The following is a 17,350-nucleotide window of genomic DNA, read 5'->3' on the forward strand; positions in this document are numbered from 1 at the left end:
CTTGTCAACTCGCCTTTATATTTACCCACGTATAACAGGGGATGATGCAAACCGGCACCACCAAGTTCCTGTGCGGGTCTGGGCGGGAGAACAAGCCTTGGCATACAAATCATATACATCACAGCAATAATATCAAGGTATGATGCATGCACAGTACCCTCTGCAATTACTATGTGTATATGTATGGATAACACACACATACAATGGTATAGCAATAGGGGATGCAGAAGGGGCGACGGCACTGCCCACTAGGGGCACTCCTTTAACTGCTTTATTAACTCTTTATTGGTGCTATGCTGGTAATGATCACCTCTATATGTGCTTTGATTAGTTTTAACCATTAACCCTCCTCCCCTTGTTACTACATCCACTACACCCCTTTGACACTGTAAGGGCCTGTACACACTGTTGCGCTTGCGCTGCGTTTTTAAAATCGCAAGCAATTTTTGAATCACAGAGACTTCATGAAAATAGAAAAATCGCATTGCACCAGTGTGTACAGAGCTTCGTGATTTTGAAAAACTTGCGATTAAAAAACGCATGCGATTTTGAAAGTGCAGCACAAGCGCAGCAGTGTGTACAGGCCCTTAAAGTCCTTGGCAGGTTTGGTGCTCCCTATCAATTGTTAGGTACAGAGCGCTTGACGGGGCCCAATGTAAAACTTGCAGTGGGGCCCAGAGCTCCTAAGCTACACCACTGCACACACACATATATATACAGTAGGGTCTCTAGAATATATTTTTTACCCCTTCGTTTGCGGCCACTGAATATATTTTCCTATACTTCTTGTATCCGAGACCTCCTTGGGCCGTCATGGCTTTAATAAGACACCTAGTGGTCCTTGAGACTAGAACTGATAAAAGATGATAGATACAAATGTGTCCAGGGTTGTACATCTTCCTCACTCTATAGGTTGTGTTTGTGTCTGTCTCTGTTGGAGAAAATAACTCAATTCCTGTTAGAGTAAAAGTGAGAGAAATTTTACTAAGTGAGGAAACAGACAGCAGTAAACTCCTGTCCCCAAGTCCAAATCTGATTTTTTTTTTATTCCTGTAAGTAAGTTAAAAAAGAATCTGGACTCAGGAAAAGTGAATCTGAACTCAGGAAAGCTAAGTGCTTACCAAAGCTACCGGTAAGTGTAAACGTACATACACACACCACATGTAAACGTGCATACATATGCACATAGGATGGAGGTGCAGGCTGTAGCGTCACAACACGTTATGTTTGAGCGGAGGGGGAAAAAAATATAACAGCACAGTGCATGACAGAGTGGCTGCCTGCAGGAGGGGAAAGTATAAGAGCAATCCACTAGTCCAAAACGACTCCAGCGACACATCAAGGAGGCCATAGACATGCTAGATTCTCAGTAGGTCAGCAATTCTATCAATATCCAGCGCTCACCAGTATAATTAGTGTACACTCCAAGGTTATGGAGGAGCCTATACAGTGATAATGGTTGTCAACAACAAAAGGAAAGTCTCACTAAGTCTCATATAACACTTCAAAGTTTAATAAGGTCTGCATACAAAACCCCCCATAACCCCCATAAAAAACGAGCCAAAGGGTATACCAGCCTAGCATACACAGCCGGCCGTGTCAACCACGCTGCACATACATACAACACCATCCAGCCAAAGAGCTATACTCCCGGGAGTTTCCAGTTAAAGTATCTCTCCAAGATGTATAAATATGGCCTCAAATCCAGTCCAAATCCAATTAAGAACCTAGGATGTGATGAAGAGTCCCAGTGACACCTCCAGATGTACTCCTCATATATGTGTATTAACAACCATCAGTTGCTGCCCTATCTTGCCGTATAACATGTATAGATTCAGGGGGAGTGAAGGTTAGCAAGCAATAGTGTTAGTCCATGCAGCGGGGGGATCCCAGTTAGTGATTGCAGCCACTTATTCAAAGCCAGCATTCAATTGTTAGTTAGAGCAGTGAAACTTGTAGGGCTCAGCTCAGTCCTCTCAGTGTTAACCACCTCTCCTAAATGCATAAACAATCCTGCGGTGCCCTGCGGGCTCTCACCACCTCCTTGGGTTTGAACGGATGTTTCTTGTCACGCTTCGGGCCCCCTCCGGCTATTGCTCGCCTCCACCTCCTCTCAACCCCATGTAGCGCCAACAGCTAATTCCGCATCTTAGGATCCAAGCGCCATAACGCGTGCAGCGTGTGACGTCACTCCAGCTCGTCCCCGTAACTAGTATCGCCCGCCCCACGGGCTTCCTCAGACGGATTCTCAGTAGAGGGGGTGGGAAAACGTTTTGACTGAAGGGCCACATTAAGTTCTCAAGTTTGACTAAAGGGCCAGACAAGATCAGTAGTGAGATAATAGGTGTGGTCATGACAGGATGTGGGTGGAGCTAACTGTAATGTAACAGTGTAACGCAAAAACAGTGGGCCCCAATTTTCTCCCAAGATACAGTTAGGCAAAGTGACCCTAATGGTAATCAGACATTTCCCCCATCCACAAACAACAAATGTCAGCAGCCAGTACTCTTTGGCACCAAACAACACAGGCTCAGGGACGGCAGGCAGGCCCCCTTAGACAGCAAGACACATAATGTGGCAGCTTCCTCCAAAATACACATAATGTAGCAGCGTTTTTCTACAAAATACATGTTGCGGCAGCGTTTCTTACACAAAATACACATATTGTGGCAGTGTTACCCCACAAAATACACAATGCAGCAGTGTTTCCCACAAGATACACGTAATATAGCAGTGTTTCCCACAAAATTCAGGTAATGCAGCAATGTACCCATCTGAAAATGGCGCAGGGAGAAAAATGGCGCACCGTTCTGCCGATAAATGTATCATAAAACGCTATTTACCGTTTTAATGTAAATACAATAAAACGGTAAATTTCGTTTTATGCTACATTGATTGCAGAGCGGTGCGCCATGATACACATGCAGGGCTAGTGTAGGCAGCGGGGGCTGGGGGAGAGAGGCAGCGGGACACTAGAGGGCATAGGCATCGGATGTATGCAGAGGCATACGTTACCTTGTCCTGGGCCGGCGATCGCTCCTTCCCTCCGCTCCTTCCATTCATTTGCTGTAGTCCTGCGGCCGGCCAATCACTATGCGGAGACTGAAGCCACATGATGATTGGCCGGCTGCAGGACTACAGTAAACGAATGGAAGAAGTGAAGGAGCGGAGGGAAGGAGTGATTGGCGGCCGGGACAAGGTAACGTATGCTTCTGCACATCCTCCCCCGATGCCTATGCCCTCCAGTGTCCCGCTGCCGCTCCCCTTCCCCGACCCCTCTGCAATTTTGAACACTTATAACGCTATTTAGCGTTATAAGTGTAAGGCACACTGCCTGCGCCATTTTTTAACACTTATAACGCTAAATAGCGTTATATAATGTAAGTCTATGGGGTGTCCTTTGTACTCCCCTGGCGCTGTGCGCCATTATTAACTGTCACGACAAAATACATGTAATGCGGCAGTGTTCCTACAAAATACATGTAATGCAGCAATGTCCCCAAGAAATACATTCAATGCAGCAACGTTCCCACAAAATACACTTAATGTGGCAATAAATAAAAAAACACAGGGCAGCATTCCCCCCTTAAAAACACATTAGGCAGGGTTCCCCTTTAATGTTATGTGTGTGCCATCTGTCACCCCCCCTGCAAAAATAGTATCTCCTAATGTCCACCTGAAAATAAAAGCAAACTACTCCCCTAGCAGGTGACTCTCAGCCTCCAGCGTCGATGCCCAGTCTTAGTTGAAGCAGATACCATCTGTACAATGCTTAGGTTAAGTTCAGTTAGAATGAGGGGTGTAGTGTCCCATATACACTGGGCAGTGTATATATAGAAGACTCCTGTATATACAGGGGAGCGTCCTGTATTGGTGTTATACAGTCTGTAGGCTGAGGATAAAAATGGTGCTGGTGCCACTCTCTGGAAGCCACTGGGTAGTGGTACAGGTATCTGTATAGACAAGGGGTGGGGGGAATGGGAGGAGAAAGTGGAGAGCGCAACTCAGAAGGGTAGCATTTGTCCCTGGCAAGCCTGCTGGGGAATGATCTCACCTTTGGGACTGACTGACTAGGCCATATGGGTCTGTCAGCTGTCTAGCGTTGTCTCTCACTATGCCGGGGACGCAGGCAGCAGTGGTGCTTTCAAACAGGATCGGTCACATCAGCTGATCTGCTGAATGTAGTGGCTGGAGGGGCACTGTATGCAAGTTTGTTAGCCGCACTCTGAACGTCCACTATGTGTGGAGATAGTGTGCTGCTGAAGGTTCCTGGAAGGTGGAAAGGATACATGGCAAAGTCCGTGTTTGGTTGAAAAAACAATAAAATGTTTATTACGCAACGCGTTTCTGGAGAGAAGCTTTCTCCTTTCTTCAGGCGAATCTCCCCACTCAGTGACATACTCCTTGCTGGGCAGGAAATACGTCACTTGGATTTCTGTCGGTCCGCCCATGAGCACCATGTCGCACCGCGCTCCCGTCGTTTACTAATACTGTGTTGCCCATTGACTTGCAGTGCTGCATAACCCATGCGGTAGAACGTAAGGGATCCTACAAACCTGGCCTGGAGTTCATAATCATACAGCATTTAGGTGACAAAGTGGAGCAACATTCATCTGATATATAGGAAACTGGTGTTGTTTTTTCATCATATCCAGAACAGCTTGAAATAAATACAAAACAAAATGGTTACTGCAGGTGCAAACATGAAACAGAATAGCACAGACGCCATCACTTATTCATTAGCCTTGGAGCTACCCTGCAAGGAACTGAAGCGGTTGCCAGGAACAAACAGTCATATCTTAGCTGCTTGATGAAAGTAATATCTGATTGGTTTATCTGCATATTTGACATAGCTTTCTTTGCACCTGTCTTGATTCTCAGCCCCTTTGTGTATTGATAGAGGATGAAGTGGAGACTGCTGTAAAAGAAAGGGTGTATATTAGTGTGGGCAGCGAGTCTCCTGATGAGGTGCACCCACCCTAGTGCCAGTGAATATGGGAGCTAAGAGGAGGCCTAGCTGCATTAGCAAAGAACGTTATAAAGAGTATAAGTAGGACTGAAGTGGAACTGACGGGGATGCTGGATATTAACCCAAAGCATTGCATGCTGGCCTGTGTATGTCTGTCAACTCTATCCACTGAGGGCGTGAGCTGTCACTGCCTGGCACAGGCAGACTGGGTGTTGATGAGCAGTGTGGCCTGAGTGTGGGAGGCAGTAGTTGGAGTGTACTGCAGAGCGGTGCAAGGAAAGTTTTGGAGTGGAAGTACTGCACTATAACCCTGTCTGTATTTTGTTTGAGGCAGTTTTGAACAGCCAGTCGCAAGAAGGGACAACAATGAAAATGGAAAGGATGTAAACACAAGATGAGCTACTTAAAGCGGACCCAAACCAAACATTTTTTTAATTCAAAATATTTAGTTGCACCACTCTGACACATACAAAGATAAATAAACACTCCTTCAAGCCTATGAGCATTTCAATGCATGCTTTTCACCCTTCTCTTTTCATAACTAGGGTTATACAGGAGGCAGCCATTAGCAATTCCTTTATATTTAAAATGACATCAGCGCTCAACAGGTCTTATCTGTGTGAATATTCAGTGTGTCAACTCACCGTTTATATCAACACTCCAAAAGACATCTATAGCCTATTTTCAACAAAAGACCTAAAGCACTACTCCTAAAATGTCTAGGTCGAAAGATGCATAGAACAATAAAAAAATCCTAGTCACAGAACTGTTATTACATCAGTATATGACCAATTAATGGCCTAGTATCAAGGACCTAACTTCACTACATGACCTGGGACCTTGTATCCAAGGACCCTGAAGGCTCTAATTGCAGAAAATTGTTTCTTCTAACAGCTCGCACACAAGGACCCTAACCACAGAAGGAGACGCTGAGCCACGTGGATGTTCTTACTAATATGTGCATTTTAAACCGAATTTTGTGAGTGCAATTTTTAATCTTTTTTTATTTGAAATAAAACGGTATCACGCTATGCATATCTCTGTCTGAGTTTAAGGTGCTATGAGGTTAAACACACCTACATTAAGAGATTCAAGCTGCCTGAACAAACGCATATGCTGGTTCTGACGAGTCAGGGATAATATCTGGTAAGCGGCTAGTGTTGTAACCTGGGAGTGCCTGCATGAGGGAGAATTGCTGGTGCTGGGACATGGTATGCGAGAGTTGATGTGATGGGCACTTTGTGGTGAGGAATTACAAGCATACTACGCCATAGAGTTCTTTTTTCCCGTTCATGCACGGTCTGGATACGGTTGGAAGCACATAGGAGGATCGGCTGAGATTCACTGGCTGGGCCACATGCGTTGAATGCCAACTGTCAAAATTGGCATTTGAATTTGGTGAGCATAATCGTTTTCCTTAAAAAGGATAACCTCTGATGTTGTGAGAAGTATCTACATTTACCTACTTAGGAGTTTGTTGAATTTGGGACTTTTTTTTAATTTAGGTCTTGTAAACTTGGACTTTTGCCGTTTTTCAAAAATTGTGTGCGAGCTGTTATAAGAAACCATTTTCTGCAATTCGAGCCTTCAGTGTCCTTGGATACAACAAGGTCCCAGGTCATGTAGTAAAGTTAGGTCCTTTATACTAGGCCATTAACCTTCCTGGCGGTAACCGCGCAGGAGGTTTTCTCAGGCCCTGCTGGGCCGATTTGCGTAATTTTTTTTTGCTGCACACAGCTAGCACTTTGCTAGCTGTGTCAGCACACCGATCGCCGCCACCCCGCGCCGATTCGCCGCTATCCGCATCGCTGCAAAGCCCCCCCCTAGACCCCTGCGCTGCCTGGCCTATCAGTGCCAGGCAGCGCTGAGGGGTGGATCGGGACTCCCTTAGACGTCACGACGTCCATGACGTCGGTGACGTCATCCTGCCCTGTTGCCATGGCGACGGGGGAAGCCCTCCAGGAAATCCCGTTCTTTGAACGGGATTTCCTGATCGCTGATCGCCGGAGGCGATCGAAGAGGGTAGGGGGATGCCGCTGCACAGCGGCTATCATGTAGCGAGCCCTAGGCTCGCTACCTGATTTAAAAAAATAAAAAAAAACGGCTGCGCTGCCCCCTGGCGGTTTTTGATAGACCGCCAGGAGGGTTAATTGGTCATATACTGATGCAATAACAGTTCTGTGACTAGGGTTTTTTATTGTTCTATGCATCTTTCGACCTAGACATTTTAGGAGTAGTGCTTTAGGTCTTTTGTTGAAAATAGGCTATAGATGTCTTTTGGAGTGTTGATATAAACGGTGAGTTGACACACTGAATATTCACACAGATAAGACCTGTTGAGCGCTGATGTCATTTTAAACATAAACAATTTTTTATCTAGGGTATACACCCCTTGTTGATCAAAGCGAACCAGGCAAATTATTTTTCTAATATTTAGTTTTGAAGAGTTATTAATCATTTTTATTTTGCCTTGAGGAGCGCACTTTTTACCCCCTTTTTATCCATTAGCAATTCCTCCTTTGCCAGACACCACACCACCTTCTCCACCAGTTTGCCGGATTCTGTCCTGGCAATTTGAAGGGAAGGGAGGGGTTTCTCCAATAAAGGTAAAATATTTTAGATTTGTCATCATGCAGCTGAAAAAAGGCTGCTATTTATTATTATAATTTAGAAAATAGATTTTATTTCTGAAATCTTGTATTTTTAATTTGGGTCCACTTTAAAGGAAACCTGCACAAATAAGTAAAAGAATTTACACACACCTGGGACTTCCTCCAGCACTCTTCAGGCTGATGGCTCCCTTGCTGTCCCCCTAGGCTGCCTCCATCCTCTGCTTTTGGTTTTGGCAAAGCCTTCAGAGTTTTGTTTGTGCAGAAGTACTGAAGGGGGCTGAATGAAGCCCCAAGTGTGTATAAATTCTTTCTTTTATTTCTCTCAGGGATACTTTAAAGAAGACCAGCAATGACATACAGTAGATTGTGTAATACATTATTTAGGATACCCAATTGCATGTTAATTATCTAGTTTTTAGCAACAGAAATACTTCCTGTATGTATTGCTGTATGTTGGTATGTAACCCCATCCTCCCAATGATGTCTAGCCTAGGCTGTTTAGTTATGCAGCCTTCTACCCCACTACTCTCTGGGAGACCAGATGTTGTTTCTGCTCACTTCGAAACACAGAGAAACCATAAAAATCAGCAATCATATAACATTGTGAGAGATCAAGGGACATATAAAAATGAGTGCTAGAAAATCTCCTGAAAATGTATTTATTTATTGTATTGTATTTATTGTATATTACACAGCACTGAATACAGTATGTATACATCCTGATTGTAGGCTATTTGTTGAAGGATCCAGGGTGTCAGGAGACGCTAGCCACTTCCCCCAAACCTTAGCAAATTTGAGAAGATATCCTCCATTCTTATAAACCATTTTCATCATGGAAACCTTATTACAGTAGCTACAGACTATCAGACCTGGGGCGTTCATCCAGTGTAACGCAATAGTTTCCAAGTCAGGAACAGAGATTCTCTAAGAACATTCCTCTGGTGATGAGAGAAGGCTTTTTCATGCAGATGGTCAAAAACACAAATCAAAGGATTAAAATCTATAGGCATCTCAATGAATTGACACAATAGTTTAATAGCTGCCTTCCAAAAAGTTGGACAAACGAACAGGACTAAATCATATGGGCAAAATCATCAATATTGGAATGACAAAGTGGGCACTACGAAGCATGAGACGATCTCAATTTAGATAGCTAATAATGGGAAATCTAGGATTGCAGGGGAGTTGATAGCCCCAAAGATCAGTGGCACATGCCCCGGATCTATTCTGAGGTGCCCCGGATGTCCCCTAGGCATAGTCAGGCAGGAGGCTACAGTACTCGCCTCCAGCCGCTTGGTCTTCAGATTCTGCAGACCACTTCTCTTCCGGGTTTCTCCCCCAAGTGTCTCAAAAATGAATCAAATGCTAGAGTCTGATTCTCGGATGCTAGGGAGAGAATTGCCAGCTACAGAGGATGTCTCCAGACTTGGAGAGCGGATGGAGGAGATAAGTAGTTCCTCCCACTGTGCTAATGTAGAGGGTGGCTTCAACCAACATTTTGCTGGGCAGGCCTACTTAGACTCCTGTGAAGTTCATGTAAATTTGGCTCCACCCATGACCACACCTATATTCGGTTGCGTGGCCACACCCATTTTCCAGGTGGAGTGCCCAAAAGTGCCTCGGATCATTTAGCATCCTAGCAACGCCCCTGTGGGATTTGTAAATAATATAAAGCTTGGTGATTCTATTATTTACTGACACAGAATTTTGGTTATGCGAACCCATAATGTCACGCCAGTCTTCGTCTGAGAGGTCTGGAATCAAATTAGACCTCTTTCACCGGGACTAAATGATTTATAGAATTAATATTGTAAAATATAAGCAATATTAATCATTGAGTTACATTCAGTAATATTCATTATAAAGGAAACTTTGTAGGTGATTGTTTATCCTTGCGTTTTTATAAATTTGTAATTTATGACTAAAGGCCCATACACATGTCGGATTTTTGCGAACGATGGGTCGTTTGAACGTCCCGTCGTTCAGTCGTCCGCACGCCAAATCGGGCGTGTGTACAGACTGTCGTTCGGGTGATAAGACTGGTTTTGAGCGATCTGCCGGGCTGAGGGAAGGGACTGTATGATGCATCAGCTGTATCAGGCAAGGCCGTATTTGTATGTTCTGCACCTTCCATAAACAGTTCCCCCCCATTCCATATGCAGCCCCCCATTCAATGAGTCCCATCCATGTGCAGCAGTTAGTGTTGGGCGAACAGTGTTCGCCACTGTTCGGGTTCTGCAGAACATCACCCTGTTCGGGTGATGTTCGCGTTCGGCCGAACACCTGATGGTGTTCGGCCTTTTAAGTTCGGGTTCGCCCCGAACTTCTAATGGCCGCCGAACAGGGCCGAACAGGGCCCCTGTTCGGCCGAACAGGGCCCTGTTCGGCCGAATACTGCCCCCCTATGGGGTCGCAGGCATAAGGGGGGAGCATGCCCCGATCGCGGGGGGGGGGTCGGAAATTCCCCCCACCCCCTCCGCTAGCGCTCCCCCCTCTGCCCGCTTCCCCATTCAAAAGTTTAAGCAAAGTACCTGTAGTGGATGGCCTGGCAGTGGAGTGAGGAGGAGGAGTCCGGAGAGTGACGAGTTGAGGGAGGCCGGGCAGCGGGCGGTTCAGCGGAAGTACCCTTGTGGTACTTCCGCCCTTTCTCTGACCTCACGCCCGCTGCCCGGCCTCCCTCAACTCGTCACTCTCCGGACTCCTCCTCCTCACTCCACAGTGCCGCCCACTGCCAGGCCATCCACTACAGGTACTTTGCTTAAACTTTTGAATGGGGAAGCGGGCAGAGGGGGGAGCGCTAGCGGAGGGGGTGGGGGGAATTTCCGACCCCCCCCCCGCGATCGGGGCATGCTCCCCCCTTATGCCTGCGACCCCATATGGCCCCCAAAAGCTGGATGTTCGGAAAGTTCGGGGTTCGGCCCGAACATGCCGAACATCTCGGCCATGTTCGGCGAACTTTCCCGAACCCGAACATCCAGGTGTTCGCCCATCACTAGCAGCAGTCCATCTGTTTCAAGTACAGATCATTTGGGCAGCAGTGTCCCTACTCCACCATTTCATTCTGCTTTTTCCATTTGCAGCCTTATTCAATTTGCAGCAACATGTCCAACCGACCATTGAGCTATGGTCATTAGGCCCTATCAGGTCCTAATTGGAGCCCCAAGTGAGACTTTGCTTAAGCCCCATACACACGCCTGAGGTGGCCAATAATGACTGCCTCAGCTGACAATCTGGCGTGTGTACGGCACCCGATGGCCCCCAACGACAAGACGGATCTACCCAAACTGATCCTCTCGCCGATCCCATTGTTCATGCCCCATCTCCACCTGGGGCATCATGCATGTCACGCATGCTCTGTTCATTGTCCCTCCATCCCCCCCGCATAGCAACACAGCATGTCATCAGCTACACAGGCCCAGCGATGTCGTCCAATGGGATCTGCTCCTGATCCCCGAAGGGTGACATAATTTGAGCATGTGTACGGGCCCTTATAGACATACAGTGACACAATGGACAATCAACAGCACAACATGACCAATCGCATGACAAGGTGTTTACACGTCAAGTGCTTACACACATGCCAACCAACTAAACAACCAACTCGCTGAAATACTGCGTGTGCAAGCAAAACAACAAACTGCACAACATGTCCACGTTCAAAAACAACAAAGTTGTTCAAAAGACTTGTCCACATGTGGCCGACCTGCAAGATAGTTGTGCAGGTTGATCCACCAGATGGATCGGGAAAACTACCTGTTATATCAGTTGGTCATCTTGTTGTTTGCCTGCCATACACATGCCAAAGTTATCTATCAGCGATAGATTTTCCTCCATCCTCCATGTTAACAGTATGTTCCCCTGATAGAAAAAAATAATATTCTCATTCTCCTGCTCATGTTATGGTTTCTCTTTTTTTCCAAGAAATTTGCTCAAGTGGATCAAATTACTGTGGTGTTCATACATCTGGCCTGTAGATGGCACTATCCTGCTTGTATTGCTGTGTAAGATTATCTAGACTGCTGTGGGTTGATGGTTCCTGTTTTCCCCTGGCTGGAGACACACGGAGAAGCCACTGTTTATGTAGAGAGCTGGTGAGCATCCATGTAATTAAGGCCCCGGGAAATTTGGGTGCAGGCCAAAGCCAGAAAATGGCTCACCCTGCTCCTGCAAAAGTCCCGGTGGCATTATTTACTATCTCCCCTTTAGGCTGCCATGAACTCTGCGGAGAGACGTAGTTCGGCTGTCAGCTATTGCTAGTGGCCACATTATGCTGTTTTTACAGTAATTTGGGCCCCGTCTTTTGATGGTGCCCAAATTACTGTCTAAGCTCCACTATAGCCGCATATTCCATTATGGCCTATGGCGGTGCATGGTGCGCCCAAATTTCCCTGCACGTTTTGCGCTGTCTCGAGCTGGTGAATCCTGTAACTAAACCTAGTTTCAGTTATTCTGCAACCGCGACTACTGAACACAATAACTACTTCTTTAGCAATAACTCTTTCACTGCAGAGCATTGTAAATATGAAGAGATACTGGGCCTCAGCATGCAGTGTTCTGGATTACAGTGCTAATCTATTTTCTCAGTGTTCCCAGGTAGCTCTGAACAAGAATAAACGTATCCTTGTTTCACTAGCTGCATATCAGAAGCAAGTGAGAAGCTGCAGTGAAGTCTGTTAAAGTGATAGCTCTGTACGTGACTGACCTGGGGGGATTCCTTGTTACAATGAGATCAGAGTTTAACATTCCTTTACTATGCAACGGTTTCACTGTGACTGTGTGTATGGTTAATGGTTAGCTTACTTCCTTATCATACCTTTCTGTTGTCATTGTGTTTAACTACAAGTCTTTTTTGATCAAATCATAAAATTAAAACTAATAATTCTTACATAAGTTCATTATAACAACAAAGTATTATGTATGGAATGTTAAATACTTATCATGAACAACAAAATTAAATTATTTTCACTGGCACAGGCTATCTAGACAAATATGTTGCAATTCACCAGATTGCGCAGATTGCCAGAACTATAAATTTTGTATTGAAGTGTAAAGGGGGCAGTAGACCCCTTACTAACTCACTAGAAAACACCCTTTATCAGGAAGCGGGAATCAGCCCTCTCCCACACTTTCCAACACATGCTTCCGGGCCATGGCTGTTTTGAGGCATAGGCAAACCAGACAGATGTCTGGGGTGACAACTGTAGTAGGTGGACTCCACAGAGCTAGTCTTAGCACACACTACTCTATGGAATTCTTATAGCTTAAAGAGAGTCTGAAGCGAGAATAAAACTCACTTTTTCCCTTATATTCAGCAGGGGCATGTTTGCCCCTGCTAAAACGCTGCTATCCCGTGTCTTTATCCCCCAAATCCCCTTCGTACTGTGCAGGGAGCGCTTCCTGCTTGAGGCAGGGCTAATGAGAGGGGCGGGGGAAAGGCGGAGATCCGCCGCTGATAGACGCGCATGGGGCAGAGCTACAGCTCATAGCTCTGCCTCCATGAGCAGCAAAATCTACGACCAAGTTGGTTATGGATTTTGCAGGGGGGATTTGGGGGGGTAAAGGACCCCCGTTCTGCCGCGGCATAGCGGCGTTTTAGCAGGGGCAAACATTCCTGCTGAATATAAGGGAACAAGCGAGTTTTATTCTCGCTTCAGAGTCTCTTTAACTGCTAGTGCCATTAAGAAAGGGATGGTGTCATGGAATGCGGTCACCCTCCAATTCCTGTTCCCTTTGCCGCAGTTTACCATTCAGCCTCAGACCCTGAGAAAATCCTCAAAGTAACCCTTTGGATTGGTTGGTGAGTCCACACACAGTCCAATTTCAAATCTATGTACAATTGATACAAGCTGTGATATCATATAGAAACCAGGTCGCTGCCACCAATCCGCAATAAGCATGTGGATACGCTAATCTAACTCTAGCTAAATCCTGTAGGAAAAAGAGTTAATTCAACAACCTTTCTAGCGATACCAAAAAAATAACAATATTAATATCAAAATGGTTATGGTTATGTTCTCTCAGGAGACGGGAACCTTTGCAAAGCTTTCATAACAAGCACTTAGACAAACAATTTTTAACCGTTTATTTAAAAAAAAAAGCATAAACTAATTATAGCAATTGAAACAAATCGATACAATAAAAATAATAAGGATTTAAAGTGTAATGTCTTGAGCAGTTTGTGTCAGATTACCATGCCCTTTGCGATAATAAGTCCAAACAAAATATATAATAGTCCAATTATGGAAAGTTATGTGGATAGAAGTCCATGGATAAGAGCCACTGCAAAATGGTATTTGGATGGCTGGAGTTTCCTTGTCAGTCTGTGTCAAGCAGATTTTAACCCTTTCCCAGCTGCAGGGTGGAGATTGTAAGGGGAGATGGACTGTGTCTGCTACATGACTCTTCTCCACCCCTTTGTCATGACAGGCAGAAAAGAATATGAAATACCTGAAATGGTCATATCTCGGCGTCAGTTTATCAGAACCCGCAGAGAATGATACAGGCATATTCCTGATGTTCTCTGTTTTCATTGGAATCTAAAAACAGGTACATTGAGATTTTCCATTTCTAAGCACACTGGAACTTGCTGTAGGAAGATGCTAGACACACGCTGGGTGGTTCAGCCACGTTCAAATCATATCTAATAATTATCTGATAATTTTGACATGGCCAGCACTGACGGAAAACTGATTTATATAGTAACATAACTATTCTTTTATCCAAAGGTGTATTAACCTTCCCAGCGTTCAATTTCCCCAGGATTTCTGTGCAAACAGTGATAAAATTTATTTTTAAAACTTTTTTTTCCCTGTAACTTGCCAAAATGTGTCAAGCAAGGGTCTAGTATACAGTGCAGGAGAGTATTGATGTGTATGCATGTTTATACTGTTCACAGCATGTTTTTTTGAACGGACATTTCTGTCCATACCGCTAGGGAGGTTAAAAGTCATTTCTGTAACCCCGGTCAGAAGAAATTTGCGACCGGGGGTTTGGTTTTCTAGTCCATGCATCCCTTTATGAAGGTCCCTTGTAGTAGATCTTGAAGTATATGATATGGCTCTGGTTTAGGGTTTATGGGGCTCCCTCTAGAGAACAATGAATGTAAAATGAATCTGCTGTGGAGTCTGTTATGTCATCCTCTCCAGGGGGAGATAGATAAACAACCCTTTCTTGTGTAGCAGAGGTCTGGGCTGAAACTAATACTGTTTGTTGTTAAAGCATGCTTAAGAGTTAAAGGGGTGCTCCAAGTCATATTTTTGTACGCAATTTTCATGTGATTGCACAGAGGCCGTAGGCGAGACCGTGACAGATGGATGGTAATTTTAACACCTAAATTGGCACTGCTGAGTCAATTGCTGCAACTCATTGGATTTCCAGGACAATATTCCTGTAAAGACCCAGGATTGCAAATGTGCTGCATGAAGCATTTTGGGATGATTGCGTTGGGATTCTCGTTCTATTGCACAAGAATCACAAATGCAAATCGCAGTAATTTTGTGACGCGATCACGATTTGCATGCAGAGTGTGAATCAACCCTAAAAATGCTTCCAAAGTCACTACAAAATTCGCTCAGCAATTGTAATTGGCACCTTCTGTTAGGGCCCATCCCTTACTTCTAACTTGCTATATGTGTCCATGGGTTCTGCAGCCTTATCATTTTGGAAACAAATACAGGTAGAAGGCTGCGTATCCCTGACCTAATACTACAATTGAATGGATAATTACTGTGGCGTACACCGCCCCTCCTGGACTAAAATTGCACGCCCCACATCCAAACAATGCAATACTGGTTTATGGAGAAAGTTTAGCTTTCATTATAGTTTGCATGCAAAATACAATCTACTAGACATCTGCACCAATATTGAGGTAATTCTCAAAAGCAGATGTCCTACACTATCTAACCTAAGTTAAAAGCATATGTCCTTACCCTGACAGCAGCTAAGCAAAAATGTGTAACTTACATTCAATATGGACAGCAGAGAATAAAGCCATAAAGCCAGCACTCACCACATGGATTGCATTTGTTTATGCATATGTTTTGCATCTGTTTGATTGCTGAGTGTGTATTTGAGCTATATAAGTGGTGCACATGAGGTGATAAGTCATTCAAAAAAACATTTTTGCTTAGCTGCTGCCAGGGTAAGGACATATGCTTTTAACTTAGGTTAGATAGTGTAGGAGATCTGCTTCGGAGAATTACCTCAACGTTGGTGCAGATGTCCAGTAAATTGTATTTTGCATGCAAACTATAATGGAAGCTAAACTTTCTCCATAAACCAGTATTGCATTGTTTGGATGCAGGGGTGTGCAATTTTAGTCCAGGAGGGGCGGTGTACGCCACAGCGATTAACCATTCAATTGTAGTATTAGGTCAGGAATGCGCAGCCTTCTACCTGTATTTGTTTCCATAATTTTGTAACTACCAGGTTAGCAGCTCCCATAGTGCTTTCCTGTTTGCATGGTAAGTAATTAATTATGCATATGTTTTGCATCTGTTTGATTGCTGAGTGTGTATTTGAGCTATATAAGTGGTGCACATGAGGAGATAAGTCATTCAAATGCAGCCCATGTGGTGAGCGCTGGCTTTATTCTCTGCCAGCCTTATCATTTGAGAGCCTATATCCTCATTTTATTTAGAGTTATGCTTTGGGTTAGGTTTATAGTTAATATGGCGCTGCGTGCAAACCTACCTGTATAATCCATTTACATGTCACATTTTGTTATGTTTGGACTCCACCACCGACTGGTTTCACACACCAGTTTAACATACGCATTCCTCTAACGGTCAGCAAATACCTGCCAAGTTCTATTGTAGCTGGAATTTACCAATAAACAATCAGGATAAGGGAGCTGTCATGGCATGCTTCCGTGTTTTGCTGAGTATTAAAGCCACTGCATTTGTCACATTGCTTTAGATTCTCAGAGATCACAATCAGCCTGCTCTTTAGGACTGAACTTGAAGCAAGACAGAGACTGAACAGTGAGTATAATGACAATGTAATGCTGCTGATTACAAAACCTCAATCAAGGTCATGTGGAGGTCTTTTCTATCCATAGCAACCAATCAGACACTTGATTTCTTTATCTCATCTGCATGAGTGAAGCTACTAAGGGAGTCTGGTTGCTAAGGGGAACACAGGCTTCCCTCTTGCTGGTTTCATAAAAGAAACTTTACTGACAATTGTAAGCGATGACATTCCAGTGTGCAAGGTAGTGGGACTTGTCCTACTGCATAAATGCATTTTTGTTGTTGTAGAGCTGCTATGTTACATCCACATTCCTTGACACCATTCCATCTAAGAGCATAGTATTGTCCACTCCCCCCTTCCTGCAATAGGACAGGCTTGTTGCTTGCTTAAGAACAGCCAAAACCAGTTATTCACGGTCAATATAAAGTTCCCGAGTTCCTGTAACCTTCTTGTGGGTGATCTGAATCAGTATTAACTGAATACATATACATTACTTTTTAGTGCCCGGCAAGGAAAAATGACTTTGACGGATGAGATTTTGAGTTCGCTGCACCTGGCAGATAAGGTGAGTTGTCTCTTATCAGTGTTTTATAATACCCAGTGGTGCCTCCATCTGTGATTTAACTGTATATATATATATATAATATGTCCTATTCACTTATAATTCATGCCACGCCTTTTATGAAATTGGCAGCTCCATCACTAGGGAGGTAATGGAATGTATTTGTGACTTGATGGAACAGCAGAAGAATGATCTATGCACCTGGAGATATCTCCATAACGCATTTATGACAAATAT

General features: G+C 44.5%; 1 protein-coding gene across 3 annotated transcripts in view; it reads left to right on the plus strand.

Annotated features, from left to right (window-relative positions):
- The first annotated feature begins 13 nt into the window (after nt 1-13).
- ANXA9 (annexin A9) overlaps nt 14-17,350 on the plus strand; it is a 79,851-nt gene continuing 62,514 nt past the window's right edge. The window contains exons 1-3 of one of the 3 annotated variants that reach the window (XM_068251639.1): nt 14-137; nt 16,498-16,562; nt 17,053-17,116. In XM_068251639.1, coding sequence (XP_068107740.1) covers nt 17,069-17,116 — 48 coding nt within the window. In that variant the 5' untranslated portion in view covers nt 14-137; nt 16,498-16,562; nt 17,053-17,068. Of the gene's footprint in view, nt 138-16,497; nt 16,563-16,757; nt 16,793-17,052; nt 17,117-17,350 lie in introns of those variants that run through there. The other 2 variants (XM_068251640.1, XM_068251638.1) reach the window with 2 other exon arrangements.

Source organism: Hyperolius riggenbachi, chromosome 9, assembly GCF_040937935.1.
Source record: "Hyperolius riggenbachi isolate aHypRig1 chromosome 9, aHypRig1.pri, whole genome shotgun sequence".
Taxonomy (NCBI): domain Eukaryota; kingdom Metazoa; phylum Chordata; class Amphibia; order Anura; family Hyperoliidae; genus Hyperolius; species Hyperolius riggenbachi.